This window comes from Mustelus asterias, chromosome 6, assembly GCF_964213995.1.
Source record: "Mustelus asterias chromosome 6, sMusAst1.hap1.1, whole genome shotgun sequence".
Classification (NCBI taxonomy): domain Eukaryota; kingdom Metazoa; phylum Chordata; class Chondrichthyes; order Carcharhiniformes; family Triakidae; genus Mustelus; species Mustelus asterias.
Window position 1 is genome coordinate 53,799,412 of NC_135806.1, and position 15,053 is coordinate 53,814,464.

Here is a 15,053-nt window from a genome sequence, read left to right on the forward strand (position 1 = left end):
CTGTTGAAAATTAACACAGTAAGAAGTTTAACAACACCAGGTTAAAGTCAGCACATCTAGGTTTGTGCAGTTAATTTGCCTTGTTTAGTATGCCTTTTGGATGGTTTACATGGTGTCTTTTATTTTTATGTTTTGTATTTGTTGGATTATCTTATATGGCTATCAACTTTAGACTTACTTAGATTTAGTTCCTCTGGTCCTGCGCAGAACGGATAGCAAGACTCCACCACCGACCCTGGTCCATTGCAATCTCTTTCGCTCCAGCACAGGTGGTGTTCCACTCTTGAGGGCCCTTCTTAAATGTACTTTGTCAGGTTTTCATTGGCTGGCCCTACCTTCCTTTTCCATCTTGCAGTGTCCATTCTACTGCCACACTGGTGGGAAGCATGTTGGGAGGCAAAGTATGTGTCTTACCAGTCTCAATCATCTCTCTTTCACAATGTCCCGTGGACATTTCTGACCAGTTCTCTGCAGAACTTCTTTTCATTAATGATGTTGTCTCTCCATGTGATCCCAGGATATTACGTAGGCAATGCTGGTGAAACAGTAATTACTAACTTATGTAACACCTTTGCTGTTCTCTTCCATGTCTCAATCAGTTGGTGTTACCATGAACATGTAGAGTCACGGCTTCATGGCCATGTTGATGGTGTCAGATGCCGAGATTGTGTGGAGCTGCTGGAAGACCAATACTCCGCTGCCAATTTTTGTGTGGATGTCAATCTCTACATCACCCTCCCTAGAGATGTTGCTTTCTATGTCGGGGAAGCAGTTGATGTCCTCGATGTTCTTTTGCACAATGGTGATGGGAGGGCCTTGTTGCTGTCCAGCTGTCACTGTCTTGGTCCTCTTGTAGCTCATATATTGACCAACCTTGGCATTGCTATTCCCCACTGGTGGTCATGTTTGGCAATTCTTTGGCCAGCAAGGTGATGTCATCTGTGAAATCCAGGTCCATCAACTGGTGGTGTTGCCATGGGAAGCCAAAGTCCACACCCACCATTCCTCATGGCGAAATCAATAACCAAAGGAAACTGAATGGGGAGAACATGTAGCCTGGCTGTACTTCTCCGATAATGTTGAAGAAGTCCATGGTGCCCATTTAGGTTTTGACACAGTAGCTGGAATCTTGATTTGGAGGCTTTGAAGATGTTAATATATTTTGCTCCTTATCGTCTTGCAATTTTCCAAAATGGCTGCCAATGGATGTTATTAAAAGCCTTCTTGTAATCAATTCCTATCAAGGGATATGGGGGGAAGGGGGGACCAGGATATTGAATTTGATGATCAGCCATGATCATGATGAATGGCGGAGCAGGCTCAAAGGGCCAAATGGCCTACTCCTGCTTCTAGTTTCTATGTTTCTACAACAAGTGGCATCTGATATTCTAGGTTCTGCTCAATGATGTCCCTGAGCACCTGCCTACTGCATGACCTGTCATGGAAAGCAGTTGTTCTTCGCTAAGGGTACTTCTGCTGTCAACGTGTTGAGGAGCTGAGTTGTCAGGCACTGACAACAGATATCAACAAATTATCAACAGATGGCGCTAAAACATTATGGTCGAAAGTAATTTTCATTGCAACAGTTTAACAGCTGAACTGTGCAGATTTTCCTTCAGGAAATTTGCGTGAGACTTAGGCTAGTTTTATACAGGAACCTTTCTATGTCTGAATTTGCTCTTACCATTTGCACCCAGCGAAATGCGAAAGAGTAACTGAGAATAGCTCGTCCACACGCCAAAAAATACCCCACAAGTTTCCTGCATTTACGCTATTCCTAAATGGGCTTAAATGTGCAACCAAATATTCAAGCGCAGCGCGTTCCCCCCTCTCTGACCCGATCGCAGCCAAGAGATGAATCAATGCACTGGGGCCTGTTATTGTGCTAGGAATTCTGCTGCGACTGAGGCGTTGCAATCTCTGGAGCCTGCGATTCAAAACAGAAACTGTGGCAAGATTAAATCAATTGTGTTTTGAAAGTCGAGGGATGGGGGTGAATGGAATGATATTGTCAGCGCAGAGGCGCATTGCTGAGAACTGCGGGCTGACCGGGTGGGGGTGGGGGCGACCAGAACAACAGAGGGAGGGACACACTGGAGCCGGGGCTGGGGAGGGCTCGCGGGCGCCGGGGGATGGAACGTTGGCCCTGGGAATGGAACGCTGTGCACCTGGGGATGGAACGTTGGCCCTGGGAATGGAACGCTGTGCACCTGGGGATGGAACGTTGGCCCTGGGAATGGAACGCTCTGCACCGGGGGATGGAACGTTGGCCCTGGGAATGGAACACTGCGCGCCGGGGAGTGGAACGTTGCGCGCAGCCCGTCCCGGTGCCCGAGCTGAAGCTGTGTGACACCGGAAGCTGCTGCAGCTGTACACACACTGAGTGAGTGAGAACCCCCAGCAAATCACATTGCACCGGGACCGTGAGTTTGTGCCCGCTGGATTGTTTTTTTTTAATTAATTAAATTGCGGGGGTTTTGTTGATGTTGACATTGGGGTAGTTCAAGGAAAGCTGGAACGGTCGCTGGAGTTTTACACGCGGGGGTTGGGGAGCTTCGGGGGGGGTTTAGCTCCGCTGAAGTTATTGCAGATTCCTTTCTAATTCTAAGTTCGTTATCGGTGTGGATTTTAAAGGCAGGTAAATACAATGCGCACAAGAAGATGTGGTTCTGTGTTTCTATCGGTGACATTGACCCGGGTGCACGAGAGTTCCTGTGATTTTAGAAAGCTGATAGGTCAACATTTGTGCTGGGTTTGTGTACCGAGGGTCTGGTGATTCCGGATGCTCACACTCCACTTCTAAAAACACTGCTCTCTACAATGTTGCTCTGGCATTTTTTACGATGCACTATTGTTAAAGCACAACATATGGCAAGAACTTTGGATTTAGTGGCTGCAAAATGGGTCGCCACTTTGGAAACTTGACCAGGTTACGACACATTGTCACCTACACCATCTCTCCCTTTGAACAGAAGGCATTTGCAAATTATTTCTCCAAAGGCATTCCCAATACGTGGAGGCGATTCAGGGGTCAAGTGCTCCGGGTTGTTCCTCCCTTTGTGTTATCGTATCTTATCTATACCTGGGCCAACCGTGAACATGAACTGTCACTGAGGAAAAACCCGGCTGACTATGTGAACGATAAATGAACGGTGGTATATGGAGGGTATAATTTCTGATGATGCACCAAGGATATTCCTGCCCAACTGTTCACTTTCAGCGAAAACATTGTCTCTCCCGGGCGGCACGGTAGCACAGTGGTTAGCACTGCTGCTTCACAGCTCCAGGGTCCCGGGTTCAATTCCCGGCTCGGGTCACTGCCTGTGTGGAGTTTGCACATTCTCCTCGTGTCTGCGTGGGTTTCCTCCGGGTGCTCCGGTTTCCTCCCACAGTCCAAAGGTGTGCGGGTTAGGTTGATTGGCCAGGTTAAAAATTGCCCCTTAGAGTCCTGAGATGTGTAGGTTAGAGGGATTAGCGGGTAAATATGTGGGGCCTGGGTGGGATTGTGGTCGGTGCAGACTCGATGGGCCGAATGGCCTCCTTCTGCACTGTAGGGTTTCTATGATTTCTATGTTGGATAAACTTCAAGAATCCATGACACTGGCCGTTTACAGATTACAGAGATTAGTTCCTTTAAAAAGCAGACTCATCAACACTTCAGTTTAAACAGGCTCTCAGTCAAAGCACACAATTTGATCCACCAGTCTCCTCGCGATATCTATGCAAATTGGATAGGAATATTTGGTGATTTAATCAGGTTTTCAGTACTAAGTTGCTCTCAATGTCCACTACATGTTTCACTGCATGTGATCGCTCAAATTGTGTGTGTATTATTGGGCATTGGGGTGTGTTTAAATTCCCCGCCTCAGGATGTAATAATGTGACAGTTAAAGAGTTGATGCCAGCATGACTATAAACCGAAGTATTGACCCAAAGCGGTGCATCGTCTGAGTTGCAAGTTACCATTGTTCTTGCTGAATGGCAGCCCAGAAATTGGTTCATGACAACACCTACATTTCTTTGGATGTAGCTAATTGGTCAGCATAAACCATGGTTTGTAACATCCCCCATTGCAAATTAGACTCAGAACTCTATTCCAATTAATTCTGGGCTTTCAATCAGCATATCATACCCCTGCCATAGTAACTAATTAACCACCTTCATCACTACTCATTCACCACCAATGTTCTATGATGTTCAATCACGCCACTCTGTAAATTTTGAAATGTGTTTTATGTTGGTGCATGTGTCAGGTATTGGCATTGATGGTGGTCTGGTGCTCTTCTATTATGCCTTGTTTACTATTATGACTACATAAACACATTTTGGTCCTGCATTGTCAACACGTGCACTTCTTTAATGCAACTCTGCACAATCAAATAACATGATGCAAAACAGTGAAGATATGATTAATATGGTACCAATTGGGTTGCATGGTCATCTAATCTGCTCAGTCCAAATGGCTGCAAAACTCTCCCCTTCAGGTTTTTTTAAATATTCGGTGAGAGATTTCTGCTGGCGCTGTTTGCCATCTTTTTCACTCCATTCCCTTTAATGAGTGAGTGTTGCCTTTAAATATAAGAGCACTGTGAATTAACATTGTGATTATGGAATCCCTGCCTGTGGTACACTGGCCTCACCATTGTAGCATCACAGAATTTTAGAATCCCTACAGTGCAGAAGGACAGCAATCCCACCTAGGCCCTCTACCCATGACCCCACGTATTTACCCTGCTAAACTCCCTGACATCTAAGGGACAATTTAGCATAGCCAATCAACCTAACTCACACATCTTTGGATTGTGGGAGAAAACTGAAGGAAACCCACGCAGACACAGGGAGAACTTGCAAACTCCACACACGTATAATGTAATTTGATTCATCTGTTTTTGCTTGCATTAACTTAAGTTATCAGTGAGGAAGTAGCAACAATTTGTCAGTGGTTTTATATATATAGAATAGGCAAAAAAAATCTTACATAAAACTGTTCTATGTTGCTGCATTGCATTAATGCTTTTGCTTTATATTTTTAAGCTACTTCAATTTTTCAAATTTCTTGCCAGATCTACTAAGTATTGGACACACCATTGACAACTTACCTGCATTTTCCGCAGATCAACACCTGTTTTGAGACAAGGTGAGAAGGCTAAAACCCTGCTCCAAAATTGTCATCATAAGTATTTTGAAAATGCCCCCAATATAGTCAGCATTCCAATGATAAATAACAAAAACAAATAATACTGGAAAATCTCAGCAGTTCTGACAGCATCTGTGGAGAGAGAATAGAGCCAATAGAGCTCTGACGAAGGATAATCCAGACGAAAACAATTGGGTCTATTCTCTCTCCACAGATGCTGTCAGACTTGCTGAGATATTCCAGCATCCGCAGTATTTTGTTTTTATTCCAATTATAAATCCTGCTCTCCAAAATGCATGATTAAAACATTATTTAAATTTATTGTATGCTTGGCATCTGGATTTGTGAGATTTTAACAGTTCTGTTCGTTAAGTTGTCGACCTATTGAGCTTTGCAACCTCTCATTTTGCGAGATTCATTTAACAATAATTTGATATTTTTACACTTTAAACTCAAAATATTAATTATGTTAGCTAAAGATAACTGATTTCCTATTTTTGTTTGATGTTTAAATACATTTTGCCACTTTTGTTTCCTATAGTTATTTTGCATTGGAATAAACTCATTGCAAATTCCATTAAATATCCTGACTCATTCCACTGGCTTCCCAGCAGATCCAAGGTGGGTAGAGCTGGAACTATGCCTATGTTTTTCACCCTATGTTCCCCAGCATCTAGCGCTTGAATGTTTGTGGATAGGACTTGGCAGGTTTTTATTGGAATGGGAACTGTGCAGTCACTCACAGCATTGCCTTGCCCTGCCCCGCCCCTAAGAATGATGATGCACAGATACTCACCCGAGCGGCAACCCCTCATCTGCTGGGGACACTACCTTACCTGTGCAACGGTTACTACTGCCAGAAGCATTGTCAGGTCTGGTGGATCAGGGAGACTGCGGTGGCATCAGAAATGTGTGGGTTTGGGTAGGTGATCTCCTGGGCTCTGTTGGAGATTTCTTCCACAAATTGGAAAGCTGGGTCCAAAAGTTCTGCCAAGTCTCATTTTAAAATGACACTTATTTAAGATGTCAGTGGCCCACTTTCCCTGTAAATATAATATTCAACTGATTAAACGCATGTTTATTCATATTTTTTAGAGAATAATATTGCAGAACAATTTTTCTTAAACTTACAATGTGGTCTCTCTTAGAATGAGTAGTTGATAACACGTAACACAAATCTATTTGGACAAATTGCAGAATGTTGATGTAAGTGTGAAATGACATTAAAATCACACTAAGGGAAATTTTTATAGATAGATTTATTTGAATGAATTGCAAATAATACATGACACTTCCCAGAAGAGAATCTCCTGACTCTTTTATTACTTGACAACTGCAATCAGAATTTATAGTTTTTTTTTAAAAATCCATGTGAAGAAAAGGAATACACTATGAAAATTGTCACTTTTCAATACTTTTGGTACTGTCTAAGAATGGTAAAACTACCAGTTAGCTAAAAATGCTGTCATTTTCCATTTTGTTTGTTGTCTTTCCACTCTTCTGATTTCATTAGTTTATCTTCCGTCTAAGTGTATACTTTATTGCACTGGAGTGAAGATTGATCTTGTTTACATTTTTGAGTGAAGCAAGCTTTGAGATTGCACTTGATTTAGTTGGCCCATGCACCATACAGGAACAGGTTCAATCCCTGATCAGTGCTGAGTTAGCTTATTTCAATTGGGCTAATGCTCAGGAGCCAAATCTGGCTTGAGTCACCCTGGGCTAAGAAGAGAAAAATCGGCAAGTGTTCTGCTCTTGATTCTAACTTGTGATTCCTAGTACCACATTACAGTGCAAGGCTCTCCACACTGGTAGGCGTGGTCTATAGGCCCCCAGATAATAACTTAGAGGTGGGGAGGGCTATAAACAAGCAAATAATGGATGCGTGCAAAAGTGGAACGGCAATAATCATGGGGGATTTTAACCTACATATTGATTGGTCGACTCAAATTGGACGTGGAGGGCTTGAGTAAGAGTTCTTGGAATGCTGTCGGGATTGTTTCATTGAACAGTATGTTACAGAACCTACGAGAGAGCGAGCTATCTTGGATATGGTTCTGTGCAATGAGACAGGTAGGATTAAGGATCTTCTTGTGAAGGATCCTCTTGGGATGAGTGATCATAATATGGTGGAATTTCTGATACAGATGGAGGGTGAGAAAGTCGGGTCCCAAACCAGTGCCCTCTGCTTGAACAGAGGGGAGTACGATAGGATGAGGGTGGAATTGGCTAATGTAGACTGGGCGAGCAGACTGGTAGGTAGGACAGCTGAGGAACAGTGGAGGATTTTTAAGGAGATTTTTTTAAGTACTCAGCAAAAATATATTCCGGTGATAAAGAAGGACTGTAAGAAAAAGGATAACCGGACGTGGATAACGAAGGAAATAAAGGAGAGTATTAAAATAAAATCAGATGCGTACAGAGTGGCCAAAAATAGTGGAGAATTAGTGGATTGGGAAAGCTTTAAAGAAAAACAAAGAACGACTAAGAAAGCGATTAAGAAAGGAAAGATAGATTATGAAACTAAACTAGCTCAAAATATAAAAAATGATAGTAAAAGTTTTTACAAGCATATAAAAAGGAATAGAGTGGCTAGAGTGAATGTTGGACCCTTGGAAGATGAGAGGGGGGATTTAATAGTGGAAAACGAGGAAATGGCTGAGACTTTAAATAAGTTCTTTGTGTCGGTCATCACGGTGGAAGACACAAATAGTTTGCCGAATATTAGAGATCGAGAGTTGGTGGGAGGGGAGGTCCTTAATAAAATTACTGTTACTAAGGAGGTGGTGCTTGGTAGACTAATAGGACTGAAGGTAGACAAGTCCCCGGGCCCGGATGGAATGCATCCCAGGGTACTGAAAGAAATGGCTGAGGTAATAGCAGATGCGTTAGTAGTAATTTATCAAAATTCGCTGGACTCTGGGGTAGTGCCGGCTGACTGGAAAACAGCTACTGTTACGCCGCTGTTTAAAAAGGAAGTAGACAAAAGGCGGGTAACTACAGGCCGGTTAGCTTAACGTCCGTAGTTGGGAAGATGCTAGAGTCCATTATTAAAGAGGAAATAACAGAGCACCTGAATAAGAATGGTTCGATCAAGCAGACGCAGCATGGATTCATGAAGGGAAAGTCGTGTTTGACGAATCTACTGGACTTTTATGAAGATGTCACTAGTGCGGTTGACAGAGGGGAAACGGTAGATGTGGTGTTTTTAGATTTCCAGAAGGCGTTCGATAAGGTGCCTCACAAAAGGTTGCTGCAGAAGATTGGGGTACACGGAGTTAGGGGTAAGGTGTTGGCGTGGATTGGGGATTGGCTATCTAACAGGAAGCAGAGAGTTGGGATAAATGGGTGCTTTTCTGGTTGGCAGTTGGTGACCAGTGGCGTGCCGCAGGGATCGGTGCTGGGGCCTCAATTGTTTACCATTTACATAGATGATCTGGAGGAGGGGACTGAATGTAGGGTATTCAAGTTTGCTGATGACACGAAGGTGAGTGGGAAAGTGAATTGCGTGGAGGACGCGGAAAGTCTGCAGAGAGATTTGGATAGGCTGAGCGAGTGGGCGAGGATCTGGCAGATGGAATATAATGTTAGCAAATGTGAGGTTATCCACTTTGGAAGAAATAATAGTAAATTGGAATATTATTTAAATGGAGAAAAATTACATCGTGCGACTGTGCAGAGGGACCTGGGGGTCCTTGTGCACGAATCGCAAAAACTCAGTCTGCAGGTGCAGCAGGTAATCAAGAAGGCGAATGGAATGTTGGCCTTTATCGCGAGGGGGATAGAATATAAAAGCAGGGAGGTCTTGCTGCAACTGTACAAGGCACTGGTGAGGCCGCAACTGGAGTACTGTGTGCAGTTTTGGTCCCCTTATTTGCGAAAGGATATATTGGCCTTGGAGGGAGTGCAGAGAAGGTTCACCAGGTTGATACCGGAGATGAGGGGTGTAGCTTATGGGGAGAGATTAAACAGATTGGGTCTGTACTTGTTGGAGTTTAGAAGGATGAGGGGTGATCTTATAGAGACATATAAGATAATGAAGGGGCTGGATAGGGTAGAGGTGGAGAGATTCTTTCCACTTAGAAAGGAAACCAGAACTAGAGGGCACAGCCTCAAAATAAGGGGGGGGGGCGGTTCAGAACAGAGTTGAGGGGGAACTTCTTCTCTCAGAGGGTAGTGAATCTCTGGAATTCTCTGCCCACTGAAGTGGTGGAGGCTTCCTCGTTGAATATGTTTAAATCACGGGTAGATAGTTTTCTGATCGATAAGGGAATTAGGGGATAGAACATAGAACATAGAACATTACAGCGCAGAACAGGCCCTTCGGCCCACGATGTTGCACCGACCAGTTAAAAAAAAAAAAAAAAACTGTGACCCTCCAACCTAAACCAATTTCTTTTCGTCCATGAACCTATCTACGGATCTCTTAAACGCCCCCAAACTAGGCGCATTTACTACTGATGCTGGCAGGGCATTCCAATCCCTCACCACCCTCTGGGTAAAGAACCTACCCCTGACATCGGTTCTATAACTACCCCCCCTCAATTTAAAGCCATGCCCCCTCGTGCTGGATTTCTCCATCAGAGGAAAAAGGCTATCACTATCCACCCTATCTAAACCTCTAATCATCTTATATGTTTCAATAAGATCCCCTCTTAGCCGCCGCCTTTCCAGCGAAAACAATCCCAAATCCCTCAGCCTCTCCTCATAGGATCTCCCCTCCATACCAGGCTACATCCTGGTAAACCTCCTCTGCACCCTCTCCAAAGCCTCCACATCCTTCCTGTAATGTGGGGACCAGAACTGCACACAGTACTCCAAGTGCGGCCGCACCAGAGTTGTGTACAGTTGCAACATAACGCTACGACTCCTAAATTCAATCCCCCTACCAATAAACGCCAAGACACCATATGCCTTCTTAACAACCTTATCTACTTGATTCCCAACTTTCAGGGATCTATGCACACATACACCTAGATCCCTCTGCTCCTCCACACTATTCAAAGTCCTCCCATTAGCCCTATACTCAACACATCTGTTATTCCTACCAAAGTGAATTACCTCACACTTCTCCGCATTAAACTCCATCCGCCACCTCTCGGCCCAACTTTGCAACCTGTCTAAGTCTTCCTGCAAACTACGACACCCTTCCTCACTGTCTACCACACCACCGACTTTGGTGTCATCAGCAAATTTGCTAATCCACCCAACTATACCCTCATCCAGATCATTAATAAATATTACAAACAGCAGTGGCCCCAAAACAGATCCCTGAGGTACACCACTTGTAACCGCACTCCATGATGAATATTTACTATCAACCACCACCCTCTGTTTCCTATCCGCTAGCCAATTCCTGATCCAATTTCCTAGATCACCCCCAATCCCATACATCTGCATTTTCTGCAGAAGCCTACCATGGTGAACCTTATCAAACGCCTTACTAAAATCCATATATACCACGTCCACTGCCTTGCCCCCATCCACCTCCTTGGTCACTTTCTCAAAAAACTCAATAAGGTTAGTAAGGCACGACCTACCTGCCACAAAACCATGCTGACTATCACCTATCAATTCATTACTCTCCAAATAACTATAAATCCTATCCCTTATAATTTTTTCCAACATCTTGCCGACAACAGAAGTGAGACTCACCGGTCTATAATTCCCGGGGAAGTCTCTGTTCCCCTTCTTAAACAATGGGACAACATTCGCTAACCTCCAATCTTCTGGTACTATACCAGAGGCCAACGACGACCTGAAGATCAGAGCCAGAGGCTCTGCAATCACTTCTCTTGCCTCCCAGAGAATCCTTGGATAAATCCCATCCGGACCAGGGGATTTATCTATTTTCAGACCCTCCAGAATATCCTGCACATCCTCCTTATCAACTGTAATACTGTCTATTCTACTCCCTTGCAACCCAGTGTCCTCCTCAGCTATATTCATGTCCCCTTGCGTGAACACCGAAGAGAAATATTGGTTCAATGCTTCACCAATCTCCTCCGGTTCCACACATAACTTCCCTCTGCCATCTATAACTGGCCCTAAACTTGCCCTAACCAACCTTCTGTTCTTGACATACCTATAGAACGCCTTAGGATTCTCTTTAACCCTATCCGCCAAAGTCTTCTCATGTCCCCTTTTAGCCCTTCTAAGCTCGCTCTTCAACTCCCTCTTAGCCAATCTAAAGCTTTCTAGTGCACTACCCGAGTGCTCACGTCTCATCCGAACATAAGCCTCCTTTTTCTTTTTAACCAACAAAGAAACTTTTTTGGTGCACCACGGTTCCCTAGCCCTACCAATTCCTCCTTGCCTGACAGGGACATACCTATCACAGACTCGCAGTAGCTGCTCCTTGAAAAAACTCCACATGTCGGACGTTCCCAGTCCCTGTAATCTCCTAGTCCAACCTATGTTTCCTAATTCTCTCCTAATAGCCTCATAATTACCCTTCCCCCAGCTAAAACCACTGGCCCGAGGTTCATGCCTATCCCTTTCCATCACTAAGGTGAACGTAACCGAATTGTGGTCACTATCACCAAAATGCACACCAACTTCCAAGTCTAGCACCTGGTCTGGCTCATTTCCCAGCACCAGATCCAATATAGCCTCACCTCTAGTTGGCCTGTCTACATACTGAGTCAAAAAACCTTCCTGCACGCTTTGAACAAAAACTGACCCCTCTAACGAGCTAGAGCTATAACAATTCCAGTCAATATTAGTCAAGTTAAAATCCCCCATAACAATTGCCCTATTACTTTCACTCCTAAGCAGGATTGACTCCGCAATCCTTTCCTCAACCTCTCTAGAACTTTTAGGAGGTCTATAAAAGACTCCCAACAGGGTGACCTCTCCTCTCCTATTTCTAATCTCCGCCCATACTACCTCAACAGATAAGTCCTCATCAAACCTCCTCTCTGACACTGTGATACAATCTCTGACCAATAATGCTACCCCTCCCCCTCTTCTACCTCCTTCCCTACTTCGACTAAAACATTTGAACCCCGGATATGGGGAGCAGGCGGGTAAGTGGAACTGATTCGCTTCAGATCAGCCATGATCTTGTTGAATGGCGGGGCAGGCTCGAGGGGTCAGATGGCCTACTCCTGCTCCTATTTCTTATGTTCTTATGTTCTTATCAGCTAGCTATGAAAGGCTCTGGACACACATTTTGTGCCATAATAGGGTTAATTTCCAGGTACATGTCAATAGCACTCCTCTTTGCCACCCCTTCATTTCGTGACTGCTCCGGTTCTGTCATCTGTGTGATAGACGTCGAAACCTGAATGCGTCATAAACTTTGTTCAGTTTGACATGGGCAAGACCATATCTATTCAGTTCAGCTCGCGACAGAAAGTTCACATTTTAGGCTCTTAATTCCGCTTCTCATGCCAATTAATTTCTTGTACTATGCTGAACACAATCTGAATGTCTTCCTGCAAGCCCAGCTGAGTTACAAAGTTTGTAACACCAAGATGCCCAAGTTCAAAGCAACATGCACTTTGCCCTGTGACCTATGCGGTCAACAGTTTTTTTTCAATGTTTTTCTCTCCAGCTCCATGTTACACAAATTCTAACTTGTGTTAACAGGCGTATAGTTCTTGCTATCACAGACCCATCATCCCTGTCTTTCAATCCTTTTACTCACTGCCTGGCCGTCAGAAGGTCACTTGCAAAACCATCAGATCCCACCATCGCCTCACGGCAGTCTTACTGTACTGTCTGCTCCTATCTTTTGACCCAGAACCTTCACTGTATTCTTCTACCTTTGGTCTTCTGTAGTAATGTGTGCCCTCTTGTTGCTGCACCAATGGTGGCATACCCTTTAGGCATCACCTGTTGGTGATTACTTGAACTCTGATCTTTAATAAGAAATCTGAATTATGTTATCTTTTGTATTTCACAATTGTGCTGAAGTTTCTCAGGGTAGCCTTCTGTATTGACTTTTATCTGTTTACTGTAGAGGACATGGCAGATGTATGTTTGGGGGAAGAAGATGAAGAAGAATGTCCGAAACTGATTCCAATTGAAGCAGACCCCAATATAAGGAGTGCACGGATTCCAGTAACAATCATAACAGGATATTTAGGCAAGTATTATTTAGGTAAATCAGTAGATTACCTCAATTATACTGCCCCATGAGTACAGCTCCTTTACAAAACTAATTCGAGTCGAAAAACATTAAATAAAATTGCAGGTTTCAAATAACATAGGGGAGGAAACAGGCAGTTCAACATAATCTTTCTCTGCTGAAATATAGAGAGCATTCTGTACAACTGAAAAGGAAAATAAAAACAGCTTCAGACCAACTTACTGCCTTTGTTTGGAATGTATTTTTGAAATAATATAATAAAGCCTGCATTCCTGTCAAGTCAAGGTTAAATGGACAGACATACTCTGACAACACCAAGACTATATAATATATTACTGCAGAAGAACAACATGTTGTAGCCAATTTCAGTGAACTGTCTCTCTTTCTGATGTCTTCCAACTTATACCTACAGTTTCAACTGTTGCATAGCATTTCTTGCTGTCGGAATCCTTAGGCCACTAAATTACATAGCCCTTTGCACACATTCTATCAAGATATTCCTGCTAACCATTTATCTCCATTCTCTATCCTGATATCTTGGGGCCTTGAAAGTGCATAAATATATTAGCAATAAAGGTCAACAAGGGAGCACTGAGTGTCCACTTGAAGTGATAAAGCAGATCGAATAATGGTATTCGAAAAATGAATTACATTTATAAATGATTAACCTGGAATTACAGCTGTGCAGTAATGTCCTTCTAATCTTCTGAATTCATTGTCATTATATCGCAGTGGGACATTCACATTGCTAGATGTAGTATATGTGGTTAAGAAATGGGCTTGTAGAAGAGAGGGACTTCCCCATTAAAACATTTCTTGTTCTTTTATGACCAGCTATCTTTAATGCAGTATTTATCTTTTGGCAGGTGCTGGCAAAACAACTCTTCTGAATTACATTCTAACAGAACAACACAATAAGAGAATTGCAGTAATCCTGAATGAGTTTGGTGAAGGTAAGAGATGTTCTGAAAATTGGACGTGATGGCATCTGTGGGAACTATTGTAGGATTTTAGATTTGTGGATAGAAGATGGAGAGTACATTTGTGTAGCTAATAGCATATTGAGCATTGCTGATTGAAAAAGAGATATGTCAAAGCTTTTCAAAGCACTCATCAGGACATTTGGGAAGAATAGCAATATAAGGGAGAAGATGCTCAATCACACAAATGTGTAATGTAATATGTGAATTTCAGTGCCAGTGTGATGCTAGGTATGTGGGCCATACGTTCCAAAGACTGGTGAATCACATCAAACAACATGTCCCAGTCACTGTTCACAACAGGCAAGATACAGAAAATAGCCAACCAGCTGTCTTGCAAAACTCAAAACCCAGTGTCCAACATCAGATGTAACTCGGTGATTGCTAAATAATCCTCAGCATGCTAAAAATTACACTGGCAACCAATTTAAAATTGTCAGTCATGCTCACAATGTGGCACTTGTGTGTATTGGAAGCTACATACATTAATACACAGGGCCTTGATCTTTGCAGACAGAAAGAGCATGTACACACATAGCGCTTGTTTCAGCTGAACAAAATAAGTGACAGCCATTCGCTGACTCATCCATCAATGATTTGACTAATCAGGGTCAAGCTGGCTGGTTTAAATTTCAAACAGTGCTTGGCAGTTAACGAACAGTCATCATCAACTGGTGTATTTTGCATGGCAATGCCTCTACCAGTCAGAGTCCACTTGTCACCCAGTCAGCACTATTTTCTCATACATATAAATTGTGGTTTCCCCGTAAGTTGGTATATTTGCCAAGTGTACAAGATGAAAAGCTTTGATATGGCTCTTTCCTCAGCATTACTTGTTCTG

At 43.3% G+C, this 15,053-nt stretch overlaps 2 protein-coding genes across 13 annotated transcripts in view; both read left to right on the forward strand.

The window, feature by feature from the left end:
- Positions 1-2,333: 2,333 nt before the first annotated feature.
- The window catches only part of cbwd (COBW domain containing), a 65,094-nt gene continuing 52,374 nt past the window's right edge, over positions 2,334-15,053 (forward strand). For 2 of the 12 annotated variants that reach the window (XM_078214332.1, XM_078214339.1), the window contains exons 1-5: positions 2,334-2,383; positions 5,064-5,137; positions 5,679-5,758; positions 13,104-13,229; positions 14,099-14,185. In XM_078214332.1, the coding sequence (XP_078070458.1) occupies positions 13,109-13,229; positions 14,099-14,185 (208 nt within the window). In that variant the 5' untranslated portion in view covers positions 2,334-2,383; positions 5,064-5,137; positions 5,679-5,758; positions 13,104-13,108. Of the gene's footprint in view, positions 2,639-5,063; positions 5,138-5,678; positions 5,759-13,103; positions 13,230-14,098; positions 14,186-15,053 lie in introns of all 12 variants that reach the window. The other 10 variants (XM_078214329.1, XM_078214336.1, XM_078214330.1 and 7 more) reach the window with 7 other exon arrangements.
- Positions 2,874-3,231, forward strand: LOC144495296 (cytochrome b-c1 complex subunit 8-like). Its single transcript, XM_078215383.1, has one exon. It carries the CDS (start codon positions 2,901-2,903, stop codon positions 3,147-3,149), a length of 249 nt encoding a protein of 82 aa, XP_078071509.1. The 5' UTR covers positions 2,874-2,900; the 3' UTR covers positions 3,150-3,231.